The 22,399-nt window shown below is 47.3% G+C and overlaps 1 protein-coding gene across 1 annotated transcript; it reads left to right on the forward strand.

Annotated features, from left to right (window-relative positions):
* The first annotated feature begins 3,206 nt into the window (after positions 1-3,206).
* Positions 3,207-16,912, forward strand: HSPB8 (heat shock protein family B (small) member 8). Its single transcript, XM_090063041.1, has 3 exons — positions 3,207-4,131; positions 9,525-9,588; positions 15,585-16,912. The coding sequence occupies exons 1-3, from the start codon at positions 3,747-3,749 to the stop codon at positions 15,742-15,744; spliced, it is 609 nt and encodes a 202-aa protein (XP_089919167.1). The 5' UTR covers positions 3,207-3,746; the 3' UTR covers positions 15,745-16,912.
* Positions 16,913-22,399: the final 5,487 nt, after the last annotated feature.

Raw genomic sequence — 22,399 nt, forward strand, 5'->3', positions numbered from 1 at the left:
AGAAACCCTGATAAAACAGCACTCACCCACAACATGTAGTGATAACAATGCCTTCCTCCAAATGCTTACTAAAAGAAATGATCTGGGCTCTTCTAGAATTAACTAGAGCAAGTTTGCTTGTGTTTTGGGTCAAACAAGCAGAAATCCCACGTTCTTGCTTGAGACCCCTCAGGGAAGATGGGCACTTGCCCACCACTATCTTGGCAGAATGCTGAAACGCAGAAGTGAACAAGCAGATGCCCCAAGTGAATCAACAATACTTCCTTGCCAATGCTACTTACAACTGTGGAGGTCCAAAAGGGGCAGCAGGAACATCTTATCCATCTCCCATAGCTAAAGTACATCCAAGTGAGGTTGTTAGCCATTTTAGTCTGAAGTCAAGTAGTGAGCTAGTTCTTGCTCATGAAAGTTAATGCATCTCCGACCTAATCTATAAGGTGCATCTCTACCCTGCCTTCTGCCTAAAGTACATCAACTAATTCCATACCTAGACTGATCACAGGCTGTGATGGACTAGGGAAATCCAAACGTGGTCTCCCCCGGCCGGCCCTTCAGCCCTGTCACTACCTCAGTTGTTATCTCAGTGAGTGGGACCTTCAAGAAAAGCCAGCAGGGTTAACATATTGTGAGTGGTAACAGTACTTGTCTTCATTCACAAATGGTAGAGGTTTGGCGTAATGGCCTCACCACTGTCTGCCAGAAGGCCAAATTCTGATACCTGCCGGCATGTACCGCCCCACTGACTTTCCAGGGACCATATACAGGGCAAGCTACTCCCCAGAATCCACCCAGAAAGCAAGTATTCATGGACCCAATCGGGAATGGATATGTGGGAAACAGAATTGGGGCAATGTTGCGCCCCTGAGGGAAGGAAAGGTTGGGTATAAGACAGCCACAAAAGCCAAGGGGCAGCAGAACCGCTGAGCCCACATCCTTGCAGTGCTCCCGTGGGAGGATGGTGGTGTGACCCCACTGAAATCCAGGGACTTCCATCAGGCAGCATATGGATCATGTGAGGGGACTCAGGCCCTGTGATTACTTTTTCTTCCTGTTTTATCAACCACCTTCAACACAGGATCTGATTCTGCTGGGAATGGTTGATTGATCAAGTCTAAAAAGTAGCTCCTTGGACTAACTGTGAATGCATTATGAAGCTGGGAGCTACCCTGCCCTGAGCTTGTGCTGAAAGGAAGCGTCTATGTGTGTCTTGCTCCATGTCTTATTGCTGGCTCCAAGCGTCTTCCCCTTTAATTAGTACCAAACCTTATGTACTATTAGAAGTGACTCCTAACATCACTGCCTCACCCCCTCAGATGTAGCTGTTAAAGGAAGACTCAGGGGAGAAGGTGGAGAACAAAGCATCTGAGGGAGGGGAACAGGTAGAGTAATGGCGTGAAGGGACATTGGTAAATTAAGATGGGACATCAGAAAGAGTTTTCTAGCAGTGCTGTCTGTTAAGTGTTGGCGATTCCCAACCTCGTTAGGCTCAGGGCACTTCTTGGAAAATGTCAGTTCTTAGTCTTCTCTTGTTTTTTGACTACAGAAAAATAATGCAGCAATCCTTTGGTTGGAAAGAACTCAGAAAGCCCACAACAGGTCAGTATGTTCTTAATACAAGGATTCCTATTTGTAACCTCTGGGTTTATATTGTGAATTATGTTTGCACACCTAACAGTGCTAACATCATGTGGCACCGTGCACCCTGGAAAGGATTTCAAGGCACCCCAAGGTGCTGTGACAGCCTGTGTGAGAACAGCTGGTCGAGAACAACCCAGCAGGGAAAGTGGAGGGAGCCCAGCTTAGAAAATACACAGTAGGAGGATCCTTCCCTGGCAGGGGGAATGGACTGGGTAGCCTAACAGGAACTTCACATGGTTAATGCCTTTGTAAGGACTGCTCTGCCTTTTATAACTATGGGCTAATTCTGGATGAGCAGAAACACAGGGGCCACACAGGCCCCTCCTGCCCCTCTATAGGCACCGGCATGCATGCACGCGCACGTCCCTGCCAGCCACGGGCCCCGTGGGGAGGTGCCTGTTGTTTTGGCGACGTCTCGGAAGGGTCTGATGCTTTCCAGGCTCATTTCAACAGATTTTTCTTTCTGCTTAACACAGCTCTCTATGGGCCCACACCCCGAGTGCCACGGGGTCTTTCCATTAATTTCAAGGGCAAATCGATCAGCCCCCAAAATAAAGCACTTGCAGTCAGGAGAGAGGTGGGAAGAGGCAGGGTGAGCTGGTTGTTACTCCCTTCTCACTTCAGGGAGGCGTCTGGCCTGTCAGGCCTCATCATGTGTGCAATTATAGAACGTATTTGCTGCCCCTGGAATTGCAGACAGCCCAAGCATTATAACCTCCTGCTAGGCCAGGCATCTCTAGGGAGAGCAGGGAAACGAGGAATGAACATCACCAGCCCAGGCATGTTAATATTCCTGGATCGGGGCAGATGATCGCAGGGTATGCTACAGCCAAACTCACCCTTTTCCTCTCTTTAGGCTGCCTTCAGCACTTCAGGCAATCCCAGTCACCTCGTGCTGCTCCTGAGAACAGGTCCTGGCTCTGTCCTGACCAGTCACCCAGAATATCCCAGCTGCCTCAGCTGGTGAGAGCAGCAGAGACTGGAAGAGCCCTGAACTAGGAGGAGCCGACGAGATGTGCACACCGTGCGCTGGCACCTATCACGTTCCCGACAGCTTCCCTAAGAGCCCTGGCATCTGTTACAACATCCCCCCGATATGGCCACGAAACCACGAGGGAATAACAAGCAGGGGCGGTGACACATACTGTGTTGTACAGTGCATTTCTAAATCGGCCCCTCACACGTGTCCTGTACAGTGAAGGGAAGGCCTCTACAAGCTCCTGAGTGAGGGAGTGGGTATTTTCAAATGGTGACATTATGAAAGGAGTAGTCAGGCCTGAGCCCCAGAGTTATTAATAGTGTAGCCTGTATTGCTGCGTGCAGGCTGCCTGTGCACCGGGTAGGAGCGTGGGGATAGGGAGGGAGGGGGGAGCAGAGGGGGAGGAGTGGCAAGTGAGGACGGCTGCCTAAACTTGGACGTCCCAAGTACGTAAGTATTCCCGGTCCCGGAGGGGGAGGTCAGCTGTCGCAGCACAGATTCTCTGAGGGTGTTTCATCCTCTCTAAAATACTCAGCTGACAGGGCAAGGATTGCAAAACACAGCCCCCATCACTTCACTGCCTATAAATAGAAGGCACTCGGCTGGTTGGAAAGTTAGAGAAGTTTCTCGGCTCTGAGCGCGAACATTTATTTAGGCTCTTTCCTGAGACCTAAAAGGAAGGTTTGAGAGACAGAGAGGAAACAGGCTTTGTAACTTCAGAAGTTCTTTTTTTCCTCTGCTTTTGAAAAGTTTTGATTACCAAAGTTTTATTTTCTCTCCTCCCCTTCCCTTGTGTGCAGTTCAAACAAATAGGAAACTTTTCTCTCCGCTGCCTCGCTGGCTGGAGACTTCTTTTGTCCCTCTGTTTTTAAACTTCCGAATGATAAAGCCCTGATTTTTGTTTTTTAATCTTGTTTTTGGAGAGAGACGAGATTCTGCTTTAAGCAGCCAGAAGCTGAAATTCCAGTCCGCCCGGCTGCTGGGGAGTGGATTTACTGCATCACGTGGAAGTTTACAGCCAGGAACATCAAGCCAAACATTGACATTTCAGCGGGGAACGTGCAGCCTAGAGCCAGAAAAAGTTGGAGGACTTCTGTTTTGCTCTTGGTTTTGACTTAGAAGAAAAACTATGGCCGATGGCCAGATGCCCTTTTCCTGCCATTATCCCACCAGGCACCGAAGTGTCCGGGACCCATTCAGAGAGACTGGCTTGACCTCTCGCCTGCTGGACGATGACTTTGGCATGTCCCCGTTCTCTGGGGATCTTACCGCAGACTGGCCAGACTGGGCACGACCACGATTGACCACGACATGGCCAGGCCCTTTGCGATCAGGAATGACCCGAAGCGGTGGCATGTCCCCTCCTGGATATGGCACCAGATTCAGCAGCTACCCTGAGAGCCGGAGCCCTACCGCCTTCTCAAGGGAGCCCTGGAAGGTGTGTGTCAACGTGCACAGTTTTAAACCTGAGGAGCTGACGGTGAAGACCAAGGATGGCTATGTGGAAGTGTCAGGTGAGTGAAGGGCAGGGGACAAGGGAAAGTAAGAGGGGAGAAAAGGAACCCAGGGGAAGGAAATTAAGGTAGGTACTAGGATTTAAAAAAAGAAAAGCCCTCACAACAACTCAGTTTCAAAGCAAATACCTGAAATGCCAGTATAAATGTTGTTTGAAAAAAGACTGATTTCTGCAGAGTTTGCAACCCAAACAGTGAGGCCTGGGGCTTCTACCCAGCAACATGAACCTAGAACAAAAAGTAGTGCGACACTATTCATGCTGAGGGAGTTATCTACTCATGGACACTCAAGGCCTGGGGGTTTCAGTGTTCTTCATTTCACCAGTCTTGTGGCTACTGAGAAAGGAAAGGTGTTTTCTTAAACTAGGCACAATTAAAATCCAAACACGGGGCAAGAAGCAACTGGGTTTTCAAAGTTGCCTCAGGACTGGCAGCTCAGCTCCCAAATCACAGAGGGGAGCTTTGAAAATCTCAGTTCACAGCACTTAAAGCGAGCACCTGATCCTGCTTGCTGCTGTGAGGAGGGCAGAGGAATCCAGTCCCAAGCATAGGAGGACAGATCATAGCCACTGCTGCACTTTGCCTACAGCTGCACCAGTCTCACTGAATTAAACCGCCCTGGTTAGTCTCACCAGCCCCTGTGGGACCTCCCTTAATAGCTACAGCTACACACGGAAGTCTGAGTTTGCAGGACAGGACCCCAAGTCTCTCCTGCTCATTATGGATCATTTACAGAGGCTTGGTATCTAAGGGAGTTTCCACTAAAGGGACAAAGTCCTCAGGAATTACCAGGAGTTAGGAATGGTGCAATACTCTTTTGACCCTCCCCTAAACGCCTGCAAACAAGGGGCAGAAAACCATGCCCATAAATGGTTAAGAGGAGGTTTTAAAATAATGCAGGAATAACAACCCAGGAGGAAAACACATGCATGTGAGTTCAATCAAGTTAGATAAGGGTGATGGAAAGAGAACATAAAGCTGGGGAACAAAGGGAGAGGTTAGCAGAGTAGAAACAACAAAAGAAATAACCTGAGAGAAAAAAAAGCCCACCTCTTTATGTTGTTCTAATTGTTAATTCATTTAGCAGTCCCTACAATAACATTAATGACAGAGCAAATTCAGCGGTGCTGAATAAGAAGGCCATAAGCACTTCCATAAAAATTCAATCGTGATTCCCCAACAATTAATGTAGCATTAAAAATAATGTGTTGCCAGGAAAATATAAAACAGACTGAAAATGAATAAAAAGGATGAGCTTGCCTTTGTGCATCCTTGCTAACAAGCACCAGGGGAAGGAAGCCCTTTCTTCTCCTTGTGACAAGGTATTTAGTTCAATTTGCAGATTCATTGGAATCTGATGGGGCTGTGCTGGGAGTACTTTGCTATGGCCTTGAGCTTGCAACCTCTGGGCTGTCAACTATGCACTTTAGCACCCATCCACCCCTAGGAATTGGTTGAAAAGACTAAAAAAAGAGGAGAGAGAGATGTATGGGACCAGGGCTAGAGCTTCAGCTGCTGTAAATAAAGGGAGGTCCTGTGACTTCAGAAGAGCAGTGCTGGTCTACTGCAGCTGAGGGTGTGATTGTGCTGAGCTCCAAGTGCTGCAGCCAAGAGCAGGATCCCTGGGGGTGGAGGCTAGAGGAGGGTGCTGGTGGGAAAGGAGTGGCTGGGCTGCCAGCATAGGATTCAATCTGAACTTAGAGGGAGGTAGTGAAGAAAAACAACAAGAAGGCTGATCAGGAGCAGACTCACAGTGCCTGCCGGCAGTCACAGCACTGTGCGAGAGCCTAGGGAAGTGGGACACACCTGCTCCATGCACAGGGCTCCCCAGAAGAATGCAGTGTAACTGCACTTAGCACAGCGCAGAGCCTGGGCCAACTAGCACACCTCAGACAGAGGGCTCTTGGCATGTGCCCAGGGCCACACTAACATCCTCTGCTCTGCGTGCTACACGCCACAGCTTGCCATACTTCACTGCATGCTTCTCAGTGCTGTCCTTTGATGGTGTGGACAAGCATAGGTGACACATAGGGAGGGCATGGGGGGGGCACATACCCCTGCCGAAAGTGCTGGTGCCCCCCTGACAGCGAGCCCTCCTGCTGGTAGGGGAGCACAGAGAGCGCTAGTGCCTCCCCTGAAATTGGCTCCACCAGCAGTACGTTGGCAGTAGAAATGCCAGCACTTCCACCGCTGCCATGCCACCAGTTGGCTGCTGGGGGACCCCCCCTGGTCATGCCCCACTGGTGCCCCCCAGGCTCAGGAGGCCCAAGTCGCCCATGTGGACAAACCTGCAGATTTAGAGCAAGCAAAGCCCCAGAACAGCCCCATGTTAACATGGGAATGGATCAGTCTAACCTGATGGGGCTCTTCTAACTTGGACTTCTGTGATCCAAAGAGGGAGGTTTAGGGACACGACAAGAGTGACCATGACCAAGACAAGTCTAGTCTTACCAGCTGCTTTCTCATAAATCCTTCCAGAGGAGCAGGGTAAACTAAGGGAAAGGGCCTTTCCCCTTCCAGGGAGTTCAGTGCAAGGAACTCTGCATTGGAGTGGGGATGAGCCTAGAATCCAAGTGAGAAACTCTCCTCTGAAAAGCCATGTAATCTTGGGATAGATTTTAGTCAAAGGAAATGCCACTCTCCTCTCTCCCAATCCCTCCCCACCTTTGGAGGGGAGGAAGGGTGGGGAGGCTCTTCATGTGCTTGGTAGCTCAGCTTTTAGTTCGCAGTTGGCATTCCTGAGCTGCCGGCTGGTGACAGCCTGTCTCGTGGAACATGAGAGGGTGCCTGATACTTGCTCTTTGGGCTGCTCCAGCCTGGAATATAAGAGCTATGTCTCCTACAATCTGAAGCCACTGGCACGTCCATTCATTTACACGAGTTGAATCTGCCTTGAACATGGAGCCCAGGAACAACACCTAAAAACCAGTTTCCTTTCTAATTTTTGATGAAGTTTTTTTCTCACCTCCCATAAATAGAGCTGGGGCTGAATCCTGAAGCTGGGGGGACAGCAGTGAGAGATGTGGCTGGGTGCTGATTCCGGACATGCATCAGTATTGTACCAGTGTATGGGCACTTCAGATTCGCACATGCTGACTCATATAATTTTCTTCCTTCCTCCAGACTGTAGCATTTTTATCATAAGAGATATACATCTCTACCTGGTAAGAGAGAATATCTAAGCACCTGCTTTGACTTTAAACTTTCACCAGACAGAAGGTTTTCAGCCATTTTATTGCCTTATACACACACCCAGTGTTTAATTAGAGACCTTTCTCTGTGACAAGCAGCAATAATGCTGCACCTTTACCACCAGTCTCTGGCCTCCCACAGTCTAATTAAGCCATGCGTCACCTGGAATAGAATTAACCCTGTGGTTGCCAAATTGGACTATTGTGCATTATGTAGGACTACATCCATTATGAATATTTAAGAACAAAAAGTATGCTGATTACAGACAAATAAGGGAATGAAGTCTCTGCCCTGTGTTAAATAAAGAGTAATCCATTAAAGGGTAGAAGAGAGAACATTCCCACCTCTGAACATTTTTATCATGAGTCTTGCAATATTTTGTGGGATGTTTTTAAAGCCCCAGGACCAGGAGCCATGTGATTACATGAGACTCTCTCATCTCAGCCTTCCTTTCAAAATAAAGTTAATTGTCCAAATATCTTCGTGAAAGGAAGTTTGAAAATGCCCTTCCAAAAGCTTAGAAGGCAAAGAGAGTGAGCTTTTCTTCTTCACTATTTCAGCAGTTTTAAGCTGACATCATGACTTCTGCATCATGTTTTTTTAAACACTAGGTACAGACAAATCATGGTTATTAGCATGGTCGTGCCATACCTTCACCACCCACAGTGCAGGTTTGTGCACTAAAAAAGTAATTGTTCCTACTAGCTAAAAGAGACTGTGGAGAAGAACCAGGGCTTCATACAAAGAAACTGCCTGCTGTAGAGTTTCTAAAATAACCTAGTTAAGGGAGACACAGTTCCATGTGTTGGGCTGTGTACTGAATGAGTCATTTAGCAGCCCCTGCAATAGCATTATGGAAGGTCACAGGGACTGGAGTCAAAGGTTTTATGCAGAAAGTGACTTTAGGGAGGGATTTTAAATAGAACATGGAAACAGTGCAGGCACCAGAGGCACAGAATCCAGCCTACTGGTTCCAAAATCCTTCCTCATAATTTATAGGCACATTTCTTGAACTACAGCTACTTCCCTCACAGCAGCACTGTTCCTTTCGGGATCATTCCCTGTAAGGCAGTGGGAAAGAACACCTCTGCATGGTAATTTACTGGGCATCAATGGGGGCACAGGATGTGCTTTAAATTCTTCAGCTACACCCACTCTTAGATGCCATAAGATACTTCCCCAACTGCAGGTCTGCAACTTTTCCCAGGATATGACATTCTCTGTTCACTGCAGACATATCAGGCAACCAGCAGTATCAGACAACTGAGATCTGCAAGGGCCCTTCCTGTCAACAGTTCTTACTTGCCTATGTCTTCTAAATAGGTATTTTTAGCTAGTTAACTGAGCTGTCCTAACTGCAAGCAAAGGCAAAGCTTTCATGGACTTTTACATCCCCAGGTAGCTCCGAGTTCTTAGTTATCTCATTGCTTTTCTGGAACTTGAATATCGTATGGGGGCAGGGGAGGTTGCCATTAGAAAATAAGTTCTCGGTTGTGTGAAAATATGGTAATAATCAACATGAATGCTAATAATGTGGGTAGACGAAAGCAGGTTTTATATTTGGCCTCTCTAGTGCCTGAATTGTCTTCATGCTGTTGATATTAATAAGCTTAGATCTTCAGCAAAGATTGTCATAAAGTAGTGGTTCATGACCTCTTCAAACCAGGATTTTTTCCTGAACCCTCCTTTCCATATAATCAGGAACGTCCTCCTTTTGGCAATATAGGAAGCGCAGACTCACCATGACTCCATGATCCCTGCAGATGACTCTCTGGGAGTTGCCTGTTTAAAGATGAGAAATGTTACCTTAAGTTCCTCTAGGTCTGATTTTCTTCCCAGACTGGCATAAATCAGAAGTAACTCCACAGAAGCTGCAAGGTATACTTGCACTGAAGTGTACCTACCTGGTCTAGGCAAGATATAACCTGAAGCAGAAGGCAGTGTTACTTCTTTCATGCTGCCTGATTACTGCAAAATGCTAGGCTTAGTACTGCAGGTTCCTTTGCCGTTATCTTTTCAGATTATTTCCCTCCTGGAAGAATTCTTGCTAGAAGACAAATGCAAACACTCTGCTGGGTTTACTTGTGAAGCTGGATTTATACTTGTGGGAAAATGGGAAAGCAAAATCCAAATAGAGCTATTTTTGTCTGCTTAAAAAAATAGACTGTGCAATAATAATTGAACGTTCTCGTCCCATCCAGGCAAACATGAAGAGCAACAGGAAGAAGGAGGGATTGTCTCCAAGAACTTCACCAAGAAAATCCAGTACGTACCATACTATATATGCAGCTGTTACTCTGTGCTTTCTAATGGGGCTTCCTCATTCAGAGAGATTCTCATGGGAGAGAACAGAGGTTAGAAATGACAGCAAGACTGTTCTTAAGAGCACACAATGATCCTCTTAACAAGCCATCGGGTCACCCTGCTGTCCTCTCTGTGCTCTCAACTCCCTAGGATCCGTGAAAGGATTAGCAATTCTTCTCCCAAACACACAGGGTCTGATTGATATGAATGGGATTAGCCTGAGACAGAATGTATCCCTAATGTACATCCTCCTGATATCCAGATAGAATGGATATGGATGGCTAATGTACTATCACCGGCCTTGTACTCATGGGGGATCTGCTAACCTTGCTATCTTGAAGTGGTGACTTGTAAGTGCATGTATGAAGCCAATTACAGAAGCTTCATAAAACTCCTTCCTAACAGAGAATGTAACCCTCCAAGATACCAGGTGCTAGCATCTGCATGGACTCAAGCTGAGGACCCCGGCACCCCACAGGAACAAAACAATAAATAGATAAACTCAGAATCTGGAAACAGAATAAGTGATTTAGAGCTACAGTTTCCATTGAAATTGAAGGTGTGCATCTAAATCCTCCTAGCAGCTTTGAAAATCTCAACTCTAAAGGCAGGTTCACTTGGGAAGATGGGTGGGAAATATTCATCAGGTAAGGTGTGCTTGAAGCACATTAGACTCCCTGTCTGCAAACCACATTCCTTAAGGATTTATTATTATAAGCCTGAGTGTATGTTTATGTGATAGATTACAGGGGCCAAATATATCCCTGACAGACTCATAGTATTACTTCAGTAATTTTACATCATGACTGACTCCACAATGTATTTATGTGTATATGAGTATTAAAAACTCATTTACGTCCTTGGTATTTAGATTACACGACTGATTCACACTGCAGAACTCTCGCCAAAATTTAAGGAATAATATGAATCAGTGTGTCTTAGCCCAGTGCCTAGTGAGCAGGTATCTATATAAAGACAGGTTCCCTTTCTGTCAATCTTGAGAGAGGCCACTTGGTGAGAAGCCCATGGAAAACAAATTCCCCCTTATTATTATTTTTTTTCAATTTCATGTCTCTGGCCAAATCAGTTCTGAACTCCCTCGACTGAGCAGAGCTCAATTGTTCAAATCTGTGTGGAGCCACCACCAGCAAGTATCCTCCCTCCCAGACGCTTCAGTCTGGGGCTTCAGATACTCCAGAATACATGGCAGGCATCCTACGCACAAGCCCCAAGCCTGGAGGCCTTGGAGTTCGGATGCCCCCTAGTCTCGCTTGCCCCTAGGCAAAAGGCTGAAGGAGCACGCTAGCGGGAAAGCCCAAGAGCAATCCTCCTGAATCACTATACATTGTGTAGCCAAGATCCTCCCATTGGGAGGCTATAGCAGAATCTCGTAGGGGTGCCCACCCACAATGCAAGGGACAGGTCTCCACTTTCAGCTACACCAAGTCTTTGAAGGTCAGGAAGAAGGGAACCTCCCCTGCCAGGTACAGTTAAACCACCTGTCCAATACCATCCTCGTGGTACCTCCCCTGCCCTCTTAATGTATAAAGTGATCTCTGATCTCTTCTCTAGCCCCAAACAGTCCACAAATTCACAGCCAGCTTCTAAATAACTGAGAGATGAGTTTCAGTTCAGAACCCAGATCCAAATTCCCCCCATCGGTAAATCAACTACAATTCAGTTTGGATGGCAGGAGCCTTGGCTTCTATTCCCTGCTCTACTATTGACTTGTGTCACTTAACCACTCCATGCCTCAGTTTACCCACCTGTAGAACAAGAGTAATGCCACATGCAGCTTTGAAAAGCATTTTAAGGTCTGCAGATGACTAGCTCTATAGAAGGACTAAGTGCTGGAGATCAACAGGCATCAGACAATCCCAAGCTAAAGCTGACATCTCCACTATTTTAAAGTTTCTTTCCCCCTGCAAAAAAACAGATCTTGGCTGGATTGTCTGTGTTTAACTCCAGTGCACATGCTTTGGCTTGATTGTGTACACGTGTGTATTACGTAGGTAGAGATAGCCCTGCACACTGCAGCTTGTTTTTCCATTGGCAGGGAAGTGAATGCTGGATTTGGAGAAAAACAAGGCTGGGCAAGGCAGAGGGGGTACAGGTGGTGGGTGTTTTCATCTCACAGAAGGACTTGAGAGATTTATTTCCTGTGATATTTCTGGCTATGGATGATCTAGTCCTGTGGCGGATCTGCAATGCAGGGCAAATGCCTCATTAGCTCATGGTGCTTATAAATATTTCATGACTGGGGCAAAACAAAAGATCTTTTCTTAAGGCTTACCCAGCCATCACCCCAACTGCATCCATTGTGACTACCATCTACAATTGGCTGGTACATTTATGTTGTGGGTGGGAATAAAGGAGAAGGGAAAATAAACAAGGAAATTATGTCAAGGAACTGCTTTATAAACTCCAGGGATTAACTGGCTGGGTGGAGCTAAAAGGAGTAGGAGAATGACTGTCAGACTCCAAAAAGAAGTTGGCAGTGTGATGTTTTGATAACTCTCTCTTAGAGAGACAATGAAAAAAGGCATAAAATAGAAATTAAAGTCCCAGGCCAGGAAAACACAGGAAGATGTTCATAACTGAGTGGATGAGTAGTCCTATAGAGTCAATGGGACTACTCATGCATTTTGTCAGGCACATGATTTAATTCTTTGTTGTACTGGGACTAAATCTCTAAATGCACCAGAGATTTGCATTAATCTTCCAATTGGGCCATGGTATTTTTTTAACCAAAGCAAGAAGCAGTAAGTATGCTTTTTTTTTTTTACAGCCCCCAGTTTAGCTCCTGGCAAAAATGTCTAATCAAAACTGGCCAAGGGAGGATTCTTTCAGGATAAAGCAAAAGAGTCAGGATGGCTTATGAAGCCTCAAGTGAGCTGAGATCCACTAGAAACGCCAAATACACCCATTCTCCAAAGTCAGAATCACCTCAATAAGTGTGTGCAGCTGTGATCGCACAGCCAGTCCTCTAGCCTGCCTGCCCTGAGGGCAGCTGTAATGGTTCAGCCCACTTTAGCACAGCCCCAAAGAAAGCACCTTGGGAGTGAAAGCACTGATATCAGTGGAGTTTCATAGTTGGTTTCATAGTTAGTAGGGTTGGAAGGGACCTGAGCAGATCATCTAGTCTGACCCCCTGCCACAGGCAGGAAAGGATGCTGGGGTCAAATGACCCTGGCAAGGTGTTCATCTAGCCTCCTTTTAAAGACCCCCAGGGTAGAAGTGAGCATCGCTTCCTTTGGAAGTTGGCTCCAGACCCTAGCCGCCCTGACTGTGAAGTAGCGCCTCCTGATGTCCAGCCTGAATCTGCTCTCTGTCAGCTTATGGCTGTTATTCCTTGTTACTCCTGGTAGTGCTCGGGGGAACAGGGACTCTCCCAATGCCTGCTGGCCCCCCTCAGCCAGTTTATAGCTGGCCACCAGCTCCCCCCTCAGCCTTCTCTTTTGGAGGCTGAACAGGTTCAGATCCCGTAGCCTCTCCTCATAGGGCCTGCCCTGCTGCCCCCTGATCATGCGAGTGGCCTCCTCTGGACCCTCTCCATGTTGTCCACTTCCCTCCTGAAGTGCGGCGCCCAAAACTGGATGCAGTACTCCAGCTGCAGCCTCACCAGTGCCGTGTAGAGGGGGAGGATCACCCTAGTTACACTAGCATGAATCCTGTGTGAGATCATAGCCAGGCCCCTTCCTTTGTTCTGGCATGTTACCTACGGTGAACTCACCAGCAGTTGATTGGGGTAAAAGAACTAAATGCTTTTCCCTCCAGTGCTAAACCCAAGTAGATGGACTTGAAGGATAGATGCTGGAAGGCAGTGTGGGGAGGGAATTCTGCTCCCCACCACAACAGCTTGGCCAGGAGCAGCTGCACAGTTATCATTAGTGCTGCCTGTACAATGTAATATCAGCAAGGATCCATCCCTCCTTTTTAAAGGGATTTAGGGTTGGGGATCTATGTAATAGCTATTCCCGGCCAAGCTGCTAGTGTTACAAACCCACAGCTTCAGGTCCTGCACTTTTGGCTCACTGTCCTGCATGTTGCATCCTTATTTGCACCAGTTCGGTGTAAGTATGAGTGGTTACCCCATCAGTCTGGGGCATTTTGCGCACTCTGCACTGACATACACCACGAGACCACGTGCTGAGCAAGGGAGAGTCAGACGCACAGGGCGCATCCCCGTGAGCAGGAACATGTGTTTCCCTAGGGACAAACAGAAGCGACACATGTTTGTGCTGCTGCTTGTTGTCCCCAGGCATGCCCCTGCACATGCAATTTGGTGCATGGCAGATTGCACGGGGTGAGATAAAGGAGGCTGGAAGCCTTACCTGAGATCCTGGGGGCCTCCTGGGGCAGCAGCAGCAGTAATCTAGGTACACAGGACCTGGCCAGCAGCCAGAGCATGACTTTGGCTGGCCAGGTTCTCTGACAGCGCACATTGCAGCCACATGCACCGCCCTGCTTTTTTCTGCTGCAGCTTTTTAGATACTGGGATTTCCCAGTATCTGATTTTTTGCTGCTGTGCTGCAAATACGCAGAACAGCAAACAGATTCACAAGTGCCGCATGTGTTTTGCAGCACCTCAAAAGGTTTTGAGGTGCCACAAACCTCTCATTCCCCCTTGTGGGGACGCAGTCACAGAGTTCATAGTGAAACCCTACCAAACTTCCCATGGAGGCTTTTCTGCCCAAATATTAGCAGACTCATGTGTCTGGGTATAAACTGGTTGAGTGAGACTGGAGAGGCTGGTACCAAAGCAGAGCTTACAGAGATCTCACCTCCTTACCAGTCCAGGGCAGCTATTTAATAACAAGGCAGAGAGGCTCCTTATATGGACATGGGTTTTTTGCCATGACGCATGCTGCAACATAAAGATGATTTAACTTGTGCTTTGCAGAAGCTCTGGCTGCAAAAGCTGTGAGTGACATCCAGTCAAACATATCTGCAGAGAAGATTAAACAGAGAGCCTTTCAGAGAATGGGGGACAAAGAAACCTCTTTAAAATTACACAGAACATCCACAGTCCTAAGCATAACAGCAGCAGACTTTACTGATTTCCAGACAGGTAACCCGTGGGCAAACACAAGCCTGCATATTTTAGTTATATTAATTTAACATTAACAATTCTTTGGACTTTACAAAGAGTGCCTTCCAGTCCCCCTAAAACACTACCAGCATGAATTAACTTGAGCCCACAACGGCCAATAAAGTAACTACATATTATTATCATCATTTTACACATGGGGTTTGTGGGGGGAGGAGACAGGGGACAGGGGACTGAGGCCAGGACAGATCTAAGTGACCTGACTGAGGTCTCAGAAGAAATGTGAAGTAGAGGTAGGTAGGAAGTTCAGGATGCTTGAATGCCAGCCCCATGCTATAACCAGTTTTCATAAACAGAGCCAGTCTTCATAAACTCATTTAGTGCAGCTCACAGAATATAGTGATCTGTAGGCTTCTGGGTGAACAATAAAAGGATTGTTTCCCAAGAAAAATATATAACTGAATAGCTGAAATGTGATCCTAAGCATTTCATGGAAGTGTATTAGGAAACGATAGCATGTCCCCTGGTGCTTCTTAATGTTGAGTAAGGAAGGTATTTTCCTAGACATAGTGATCCCTGCAGCTGAACGATTTATCTTCTGTTTATGCTTGGGTTGCTACCCTGAAAGATTTGTATCTGCTTTCTTGTGAAACAGCTGTGTTATCTAGCATCTGTTGTGGCCAGTCCCAGGTATGTTTTTTCAAGTATAAAGTACAAAGAATAGACAGGTAAGTAGTGTGTAGGAGCCATTATGGTGCTGTGCCAAATGTCCAACTTGGGAAATATAGCACAGGCAGCATCCATTAGTGCCTGTATGCCAAGTGCAGGGCAAAATGGTCTGTACACACTTAAAAAAGAGTGGCCTGGAGAATATCAACACTATCTCATTTTCTGTTCTTCTTTTCAGACTCCCCTACGAGGTGGATCCTGTCACAGTTTTTGCTTCCTTATCTCCAGAAGGGCTGCTGATCATCGAAGCTCCACAGATACCTCCGTACCAGCAGTACGGAGACAGCAGCTGTGGTAACGAGATACCAATGGACAACCAAGAAGCAACCTGTGCTTGATGCATCTTCCCTGTTTCCTTTTTTTCCCCCTCTCCCTTCTCAAAAAGATTTCTCTTTGATTCCAGCTGTAACTGCATTAGCTGAACAAACGTGTACATTGGATCTTGTATATTCTCTTAAAGGGGCTCTGCTTCATCACATCCTACAGATGTATTCCCTTGTCATACTCCTGTTCTAATCAGAGTAAGTTTGCACTTAGACAAGGTGGTTGGCTGCAGGGCTCCAGTATCACCACTATGGTTGTTGTTACTTGTATTACAGTTGCACCTAGAGGGCCCAACAGAGGTGAAGGCCCCACTGTGCTAGAACTGTACTTACACATAGTAAGAGACAGTCCTTGCCCCAAAGAGCTTACAGTCTAAAAAGACAAGATAAATAAAGGCTGAGGGGAGAAACAGTGGCTCAAGCAAGTGAAGCTACTTGCCAGAAGTCACACAGGAAATAATTTGCAGAGCCAGCTCCTAGGCCAATACATTATCCTCTACACAACACTTCCTCTTGTATTACTTGTCATTTTTTTTTCTCTATTGGCTGAAAACAACCAGGATATGGCAAAGAATTTATCATGGCAAGATCCAAAGAGTGGCTGAAATTCCCTAACAAGCTGCTTATGGGCTTTGCTGGCTCCAAGCAAAATCAAATCACTGGGACTGGGAGAGGTGACTCCACAACTCCAGCTTCTTTCTCTTTGGCATTTCTCCCTTAGTTGTAAGTGTCCCAATATGGCCCACAGTTTCACCAAGGTTTTATTGAGGTCTTACATGCGCCAATATTGTTTATCTGTATATCGTACATAATAAAACAGATGTCTTGTTTGTTGTTGTTTTTTGCTATAAGTTAATAAGATGGAATATTTATGACACTCACAAAACTTTTTCTCCTCTTAAATTAAAGTGTAACTCTTAGAGTCATATTCTACATGTGTCTCTTTCTTTTCCATTTCATGAATGATTGCTCTTTAAACAGCCTCTTGCCAGTGTCAAGATTAGCTTTTTGGTGATGGAAGGACTGGCAAGTATTGTTGTTTTGTAGACAGACAACCTGAAAGACCAGACACACTCAGAAATGTAACTTGTCTGCATGTTTTGACCCTCTTATTTTATTATCCAGAAAGGATTTGTGCTTTTATTTGACAAACATGATGAATAAAACCTAGTGGATGTTCTTAGCTTTTGTGTTTGCCTTTCTGGAATCAAATCAAGATCTGATAGGTTTGGTTTGTTGCATAAAGCCTAGTTTTCCAAGTGGAAGGCCAGTGCATGCAGGGGGAAGGTACAGACTATGTCAGGGAGATGATAGTTAAATACAGCTGTTTGGGACTTTCACTGTGAATTTAATTTTAAATGAAAAATTAAGTGATTGAAAGATTGAAACATTCTACTGGAAACAAAACATTTATTTCTGGGTCAGTGTCACAATGGCCTGCACCTGTGTAAACTGCCACAAGTCCTCATAGTAGCTGTAATTAATGTAGTCCATAAGGTGCCTCGTTCTTGATTTATTAGCTGGACTATATCTCCAGTTACACCGTATTTTCCATTCTAGTCAAATCCATGGCTGCAGTGCATCATGGAAAATCCCCTATGGAGGAAAACAGGGTACTTGAACAATTGTCATGAGGTACCTCAGCAGTTCAGGTAGAAAAAAAGTTCAGGTTGAATCAAGCTAAAGCAAAGCATTTCAGTTTAGCCCAAGAAACCCAAATGAAATATTTTGACATTCAGAGGCCTTCAGTTCTCTGGAGCATTTAGATATCTTGACTCCTTACCCTAATTTAGGATGGAAACCCATCTCAAAATATGAGAATTTCTTGCAGGATGGAAACAGATTTTCAACTAACTTTACTGCTGTGGCTTTTGAGTGGTCCCAGGATTCCCTTGTTTCATCCTACAGCCAAGCAAAAGAGGAGCATGCTTCTATTAGTGTGACTGTTACAGTAATTCCCAGGTCCCTAATTATGCTGAAGTCTCTGAGGACAGCACATTCCCAGCGGTTAGTTGCATATATTGTGCCCACGCACAAAATGATTAATAGGACTACAAACCACAGTGCCTAACTAGGTGCTGCCCTTACCAGTAGTCCAGGCTGCAACATGTCCGTCTCCCTGTAGCCCAAACACAACCTAGGTTAATGTATTTTGGCTAGATCTCCTGTGTTTCTGAATTCAGACCAGTCATTTGACCTTCCTCCCTGCTCTGTACACAAGAAATCCCAGAGCTGAATGTCCTATTTGCTGCTGGAGCCCCTCTTTGTGCCTACATCCTACTCAGGCAGTGATTAGGTACAGAGCCAGGCCCATGAATGGTGAGGAAACAGTGAATCCCTGTTTCCAGTGATGATAGGTAGGACTACAGCTGGTTTTTTGGGGTGTGTGTGTGTGTGTGTGTGTGTGTGTGTGTAGCTTTCCATGCCTATCTGCCCGAGCATCATGCCTCTGGGTCTCCTTTGAGCTTTGCCATCACCTTTGGGGCTGGACAGTTGGGCTACTGGGAGTGGCCTTGGGTCAGCTCCCCCAGGGTCTCACCTGCCACTTCTTTGCTGGTAATTAGTCTTTTAGCGAGAGGAAGGTGTTTGGTTCCATCTCCCCTGGAACCTCCCCTCGGTCATCTTCGTGGCCTTTGAGTCTCGGGGCTCCACCTCCCCTACACCCTGCCGAACACCAACCATGATGTTAACCATCAGGGCCGGTGTTCTGGCCCTCACTGATGCCCAGTTTCTCAAGTGTTGTGGCTGTGGGCTACAGATGACACTGGCACCGAGCGTCAACCACTGCCCTTCAGTGCTCCCCCGGTTCACATGGGGTCTGGCTCCGCCCGGGCTTCAGGTCCCCTTGGCAGGTTCCTCCCTCCCCGGGTTCAGTACCTGTTGCCCTTCATCTGTGCCCAGATTCTGGCTTTGTTGTCTCCGTATGTGTCCTAGTCACTGCTACTGCTGGCCTCCATCCATGCCGGTCTCGTAGGTGACTCCTTGGGCCCTCACTGGCCTGATTTGTTTTCCGTGGCTCCCCCTCTGGGGTGCCACCATGTCTCCTCCGCTGCAGGACCTTTGGTCCTCCCCGACCCCTCCGGGCTGGCTGAGGATGCCATTTCCTTTTCCTTTACCTTTACCTTTACCTTTACCTTTACCTCTTCCTCTTCCTCTTCCTCGCTCCCCAGCTTCCTTCCTGCTGGGCTTTTTATCCCAGTGCTAGGTGGCTGCCTGGCCAATCGCCTTGGCACACTCTAACAAAGCGTGCCCAAATAGACGTGAGAGCCGTTCCCAGCTCCTCCTGGCTCCACTGCGGGTCTTCCCTTTGATCTTGGTTTCATTTTTGCTGTTGCCAGCCGCCGGCACAGCATCCTGCTGCCTTTCTCCTGTCACAGGTAAGTTTTCTCTGCAATATATATATATAAGATTATATGTATCTACACTCCTAGTCTCACACTGCAAAAAGAAAATCCTTCACCCGTTACAAAACTGCACCCGTACAAAGGCCCGCTGGACACCTGAACCCGTTATGATATCCACATCACGTGCAACTCACACAAAACAAATAAGTCCTTCTTGGTCCCTCAGACCAGGCAACACTTCCTTTCCATCCTGCTCTGCTTACGGGGTGACATACTCAGTTCAAGTGTCTTCTCTGTCATTGGCACTCCAGCTCTCACTAGAGGATCCGCTGCTGCTGCTGTCTCCTGTTCCACTTGTCCCTTCCTCTTCTTTGCTGCCTTCACCCCCTTCTCCACTTGTGGGGGGAGGGGGAGTTGTATGATCCTGTGCCACATGTCTGTGTGCCAGGTGACTTTGGACACTTCTTCTCCATCCTCCTCTACCGATTTCTGGTAGTAGGTCCAGAGTTCACTCAGTGCCATTTTCATGCAACCCACTACCTCTACATCCATTTACCTGTAAAACAGGAGGTTCCTGGCCTTCCACAAGGCACTCCTGATGCAGGACGCAAACTGGTCAAAACGGGGCACCAGGCTCCCCTAATGTTTGGTGAGGTGCCTGTACAGCGCCGCTTCTCTGGTTAGCTGGCTGATGCCGGTCACCACTTTGCAGAGCTGCTTCACCCTTTTCCATACCTCCTTGGCACAGGTGGAGATCCAGAGGAGGTGCTCGATTGTCTTGGTGGCCCTGTGGCAGTTGGGCCATGGGAAACTAGGTCTCCCCAATTGCCCCCTCTATGTCTCCAGGCCCTCGCTGGTAGAGCTTGGTGGGCTATAAGCCAGTTCAGGTCCTTGTGATCTTTATGCAGCTCCTTGTGGTGGATGCACTCCCACACAGCCTGGCACGCGCCACCCAGGAGCAGGTCCACAGGTGACGTGATGTCCCTTAGTCTCACTGCCTCCTGGAACTTCCTGTGGCTTCTCATGGTCACTGGGTCCGCATTCTGCAGGCTGTACACACCACTGCACTGGTTCAGGGTCTCGTAGAACCATGGTGCACCCATGATCCATGGTCTATGGTTGGTTGGGGTGAATACTGCCCAGTGTCTTAGGATGTGCCCTACAAAATACCTCACAAGGCAAGCGGTTTTGGCTTCTGCATTCATCACCAGCTTGCAGATCATGCTCACATACTTGGCCCACAGGAACAGGAGGATGTCTGGCATGCCCCTGCCCCCAGCCCTCTTGTCCTTGTACAGGGTCTTCAGGGCGACCTTTTTCCATCTGGAGCCCAAGAAGAAAATGCACATGGCCCTCTGGATCCTGTAGGTGACACACTCAGAAAGGGGGAAAACCAGTGTGGTGTACAGAAGCACCGGTAACAACACTGCTTTCATGAGCGTGACACGCCCCTCCCATGGAGAGGGAATGCAAATGCCACAGCCTCAGTTTCTGCTTTACCATGACCTCTTTCTTCTCTCATGGTGTCCCGCCGCTCAGCTCTGGGTCAAAATCTATCCCCAGCATCCTGACCCCCTCGCAGAGGACCAAGACCCCACAGGGACTCCAGGTCCCTGACCTCGCCCACGGTTAGGCAGGTCCTCTTGCTCACGTTGAGCTTGGCCCCTACTGCCACCTCGGACACCTGCATGTGTGCCAGGCCTTCCTCTACCGAGCCCCTGTTTCAGCACAGGATGTCCAAATCATCCATGTAGGCCAGGACCTTGGCCTCTTGGTTGCTGCTTCCTGGGATGTGGAGTCTGCAGATCCCTGGGTCCTGCCTCATGCGCTGGGCCAGGGGCTCGATGGCGCAGATGACCAGGATCGGGGACAGTGGGCAGCCCTGCTGGACTCCCAATTCCACCGTGATCCTGGCACTCAGGAAACCACTGATCTGCACTTCACTGCTCACTTCTGTGTACAGGGCCCTGATCCATCCAATGAAGGTCGAGGGGACTCCCAACCACTCCAGCATCTGGAAGAGGAAACAGTGGGACACTAGGGCTACAACTGTGCATCTTCATGCTAAAGACCCTCAGGAGAAGGTGGACATAGCTGTGATGGAGGGCCTGTCTCCTATTCCCTCTATAAGAAGCCAGGAGGCTGGGGTGATTAAATTCTTTGCACATTAGAGTGAAGAGCAAGATGTCTTCTTGGAAGGATGTGGTGTTTTGTTTACTCTCTTCTATAAACTAAGTTGAGACAAATGTTTTGTAACTCCAGATCTTCAGAGGGCCAACACCCAGAAAGAAGCACTGGAAGGAGCGGTTCTTTATTATAGCTCTTTGAGGGTGTGGATGAGGTAAATTAGGCTTTATTTGAATTTACAGGCTGGGTACTTGAAAGTAGAGGACTTTGTTGGAACCTGCAGAGAAGGCTATCAAAAGTAGCTTATCATTTTTTTTAGATGCCTAACTACAGGCTCCTTAAAGGGTTTGTTTTTAGATGGTGCTAAATATCTGCTCTCTGAAAAAAAGAGTTCTCCAATATCTCTTGGTTGAAGCAGAGTTGTGGTCTGTACATGGTGTTAGCCCAACTCACTTAAAACTCTAGTAGAAACAGGGTCCCATAGTGGGGAAGAAGAAGGGGGCAAAACCCATATCCTGCCACACTACAGGGTTGCGGTATATTCACCTTGTGTGTCTCTAGTTATCCTTTCCCAGATATACTGCCTTAGAACAGGTGGTATTTGATAACTGCCCAGACATTTTCTTTTCCCAGAGTGCACCCTTATAAGCACAGCTGTGTAATGTCCTGATATATACACTTCCTCATGTAGATGTGTTGCAGATGTTTTGTGCGGACAAAGCTCAGCTACGTGTGACTGTCATCAAATCAGGCATAAGTTGCTAATGAACGTGTGTGCACATGAAACTTTTGCAGCATCTATATTTAAGCTTTTCCAGTGTGTGGGGGGGGGGAGGGGGAGATGACAGCACGCTGCGCCCCCTCCAGTATTCAGTTCCACCAGGGGCTGTTGCTATTTTTTCCTAATCAGAACCAGTGAACTAGGCAGGATATGGGAGCAATACAACATCCTTTAAAATGAAGGGGCACGACCCACCCCCTGTCCTCCCCTGCAGCCTTTCTCTGAACTTGAGCCTGCCCTTGGGTCAGGGAGACTTTTCTTCCCTCAGTTTCCACAGGATAAAAGAACTTACTGCAACCAGCTGGTTGCTCATTAGAACAGTTATTATTTGACATGACCCTGGAGGCAAAACTTGCATTAATATTGCCATGACAAATCACATGCTGCTTTGTTTCACCTCCAGTCTCTGGTCTCTCAA

This window comes from Crocodylus siamensis, chromosome 9, assembly GCF_052110815.1.
Source record: "Crocodylus siamensis isolate JL-2025a chromosome 9, ASM5211081v1, whole genome shotgun sequence".
NCBI classification, from domain to species: Eukaryota; Metazoa; Chordata; order Crocodylia; family Crocodylidae; genus Crocodylus; species Crocodylus siamensis.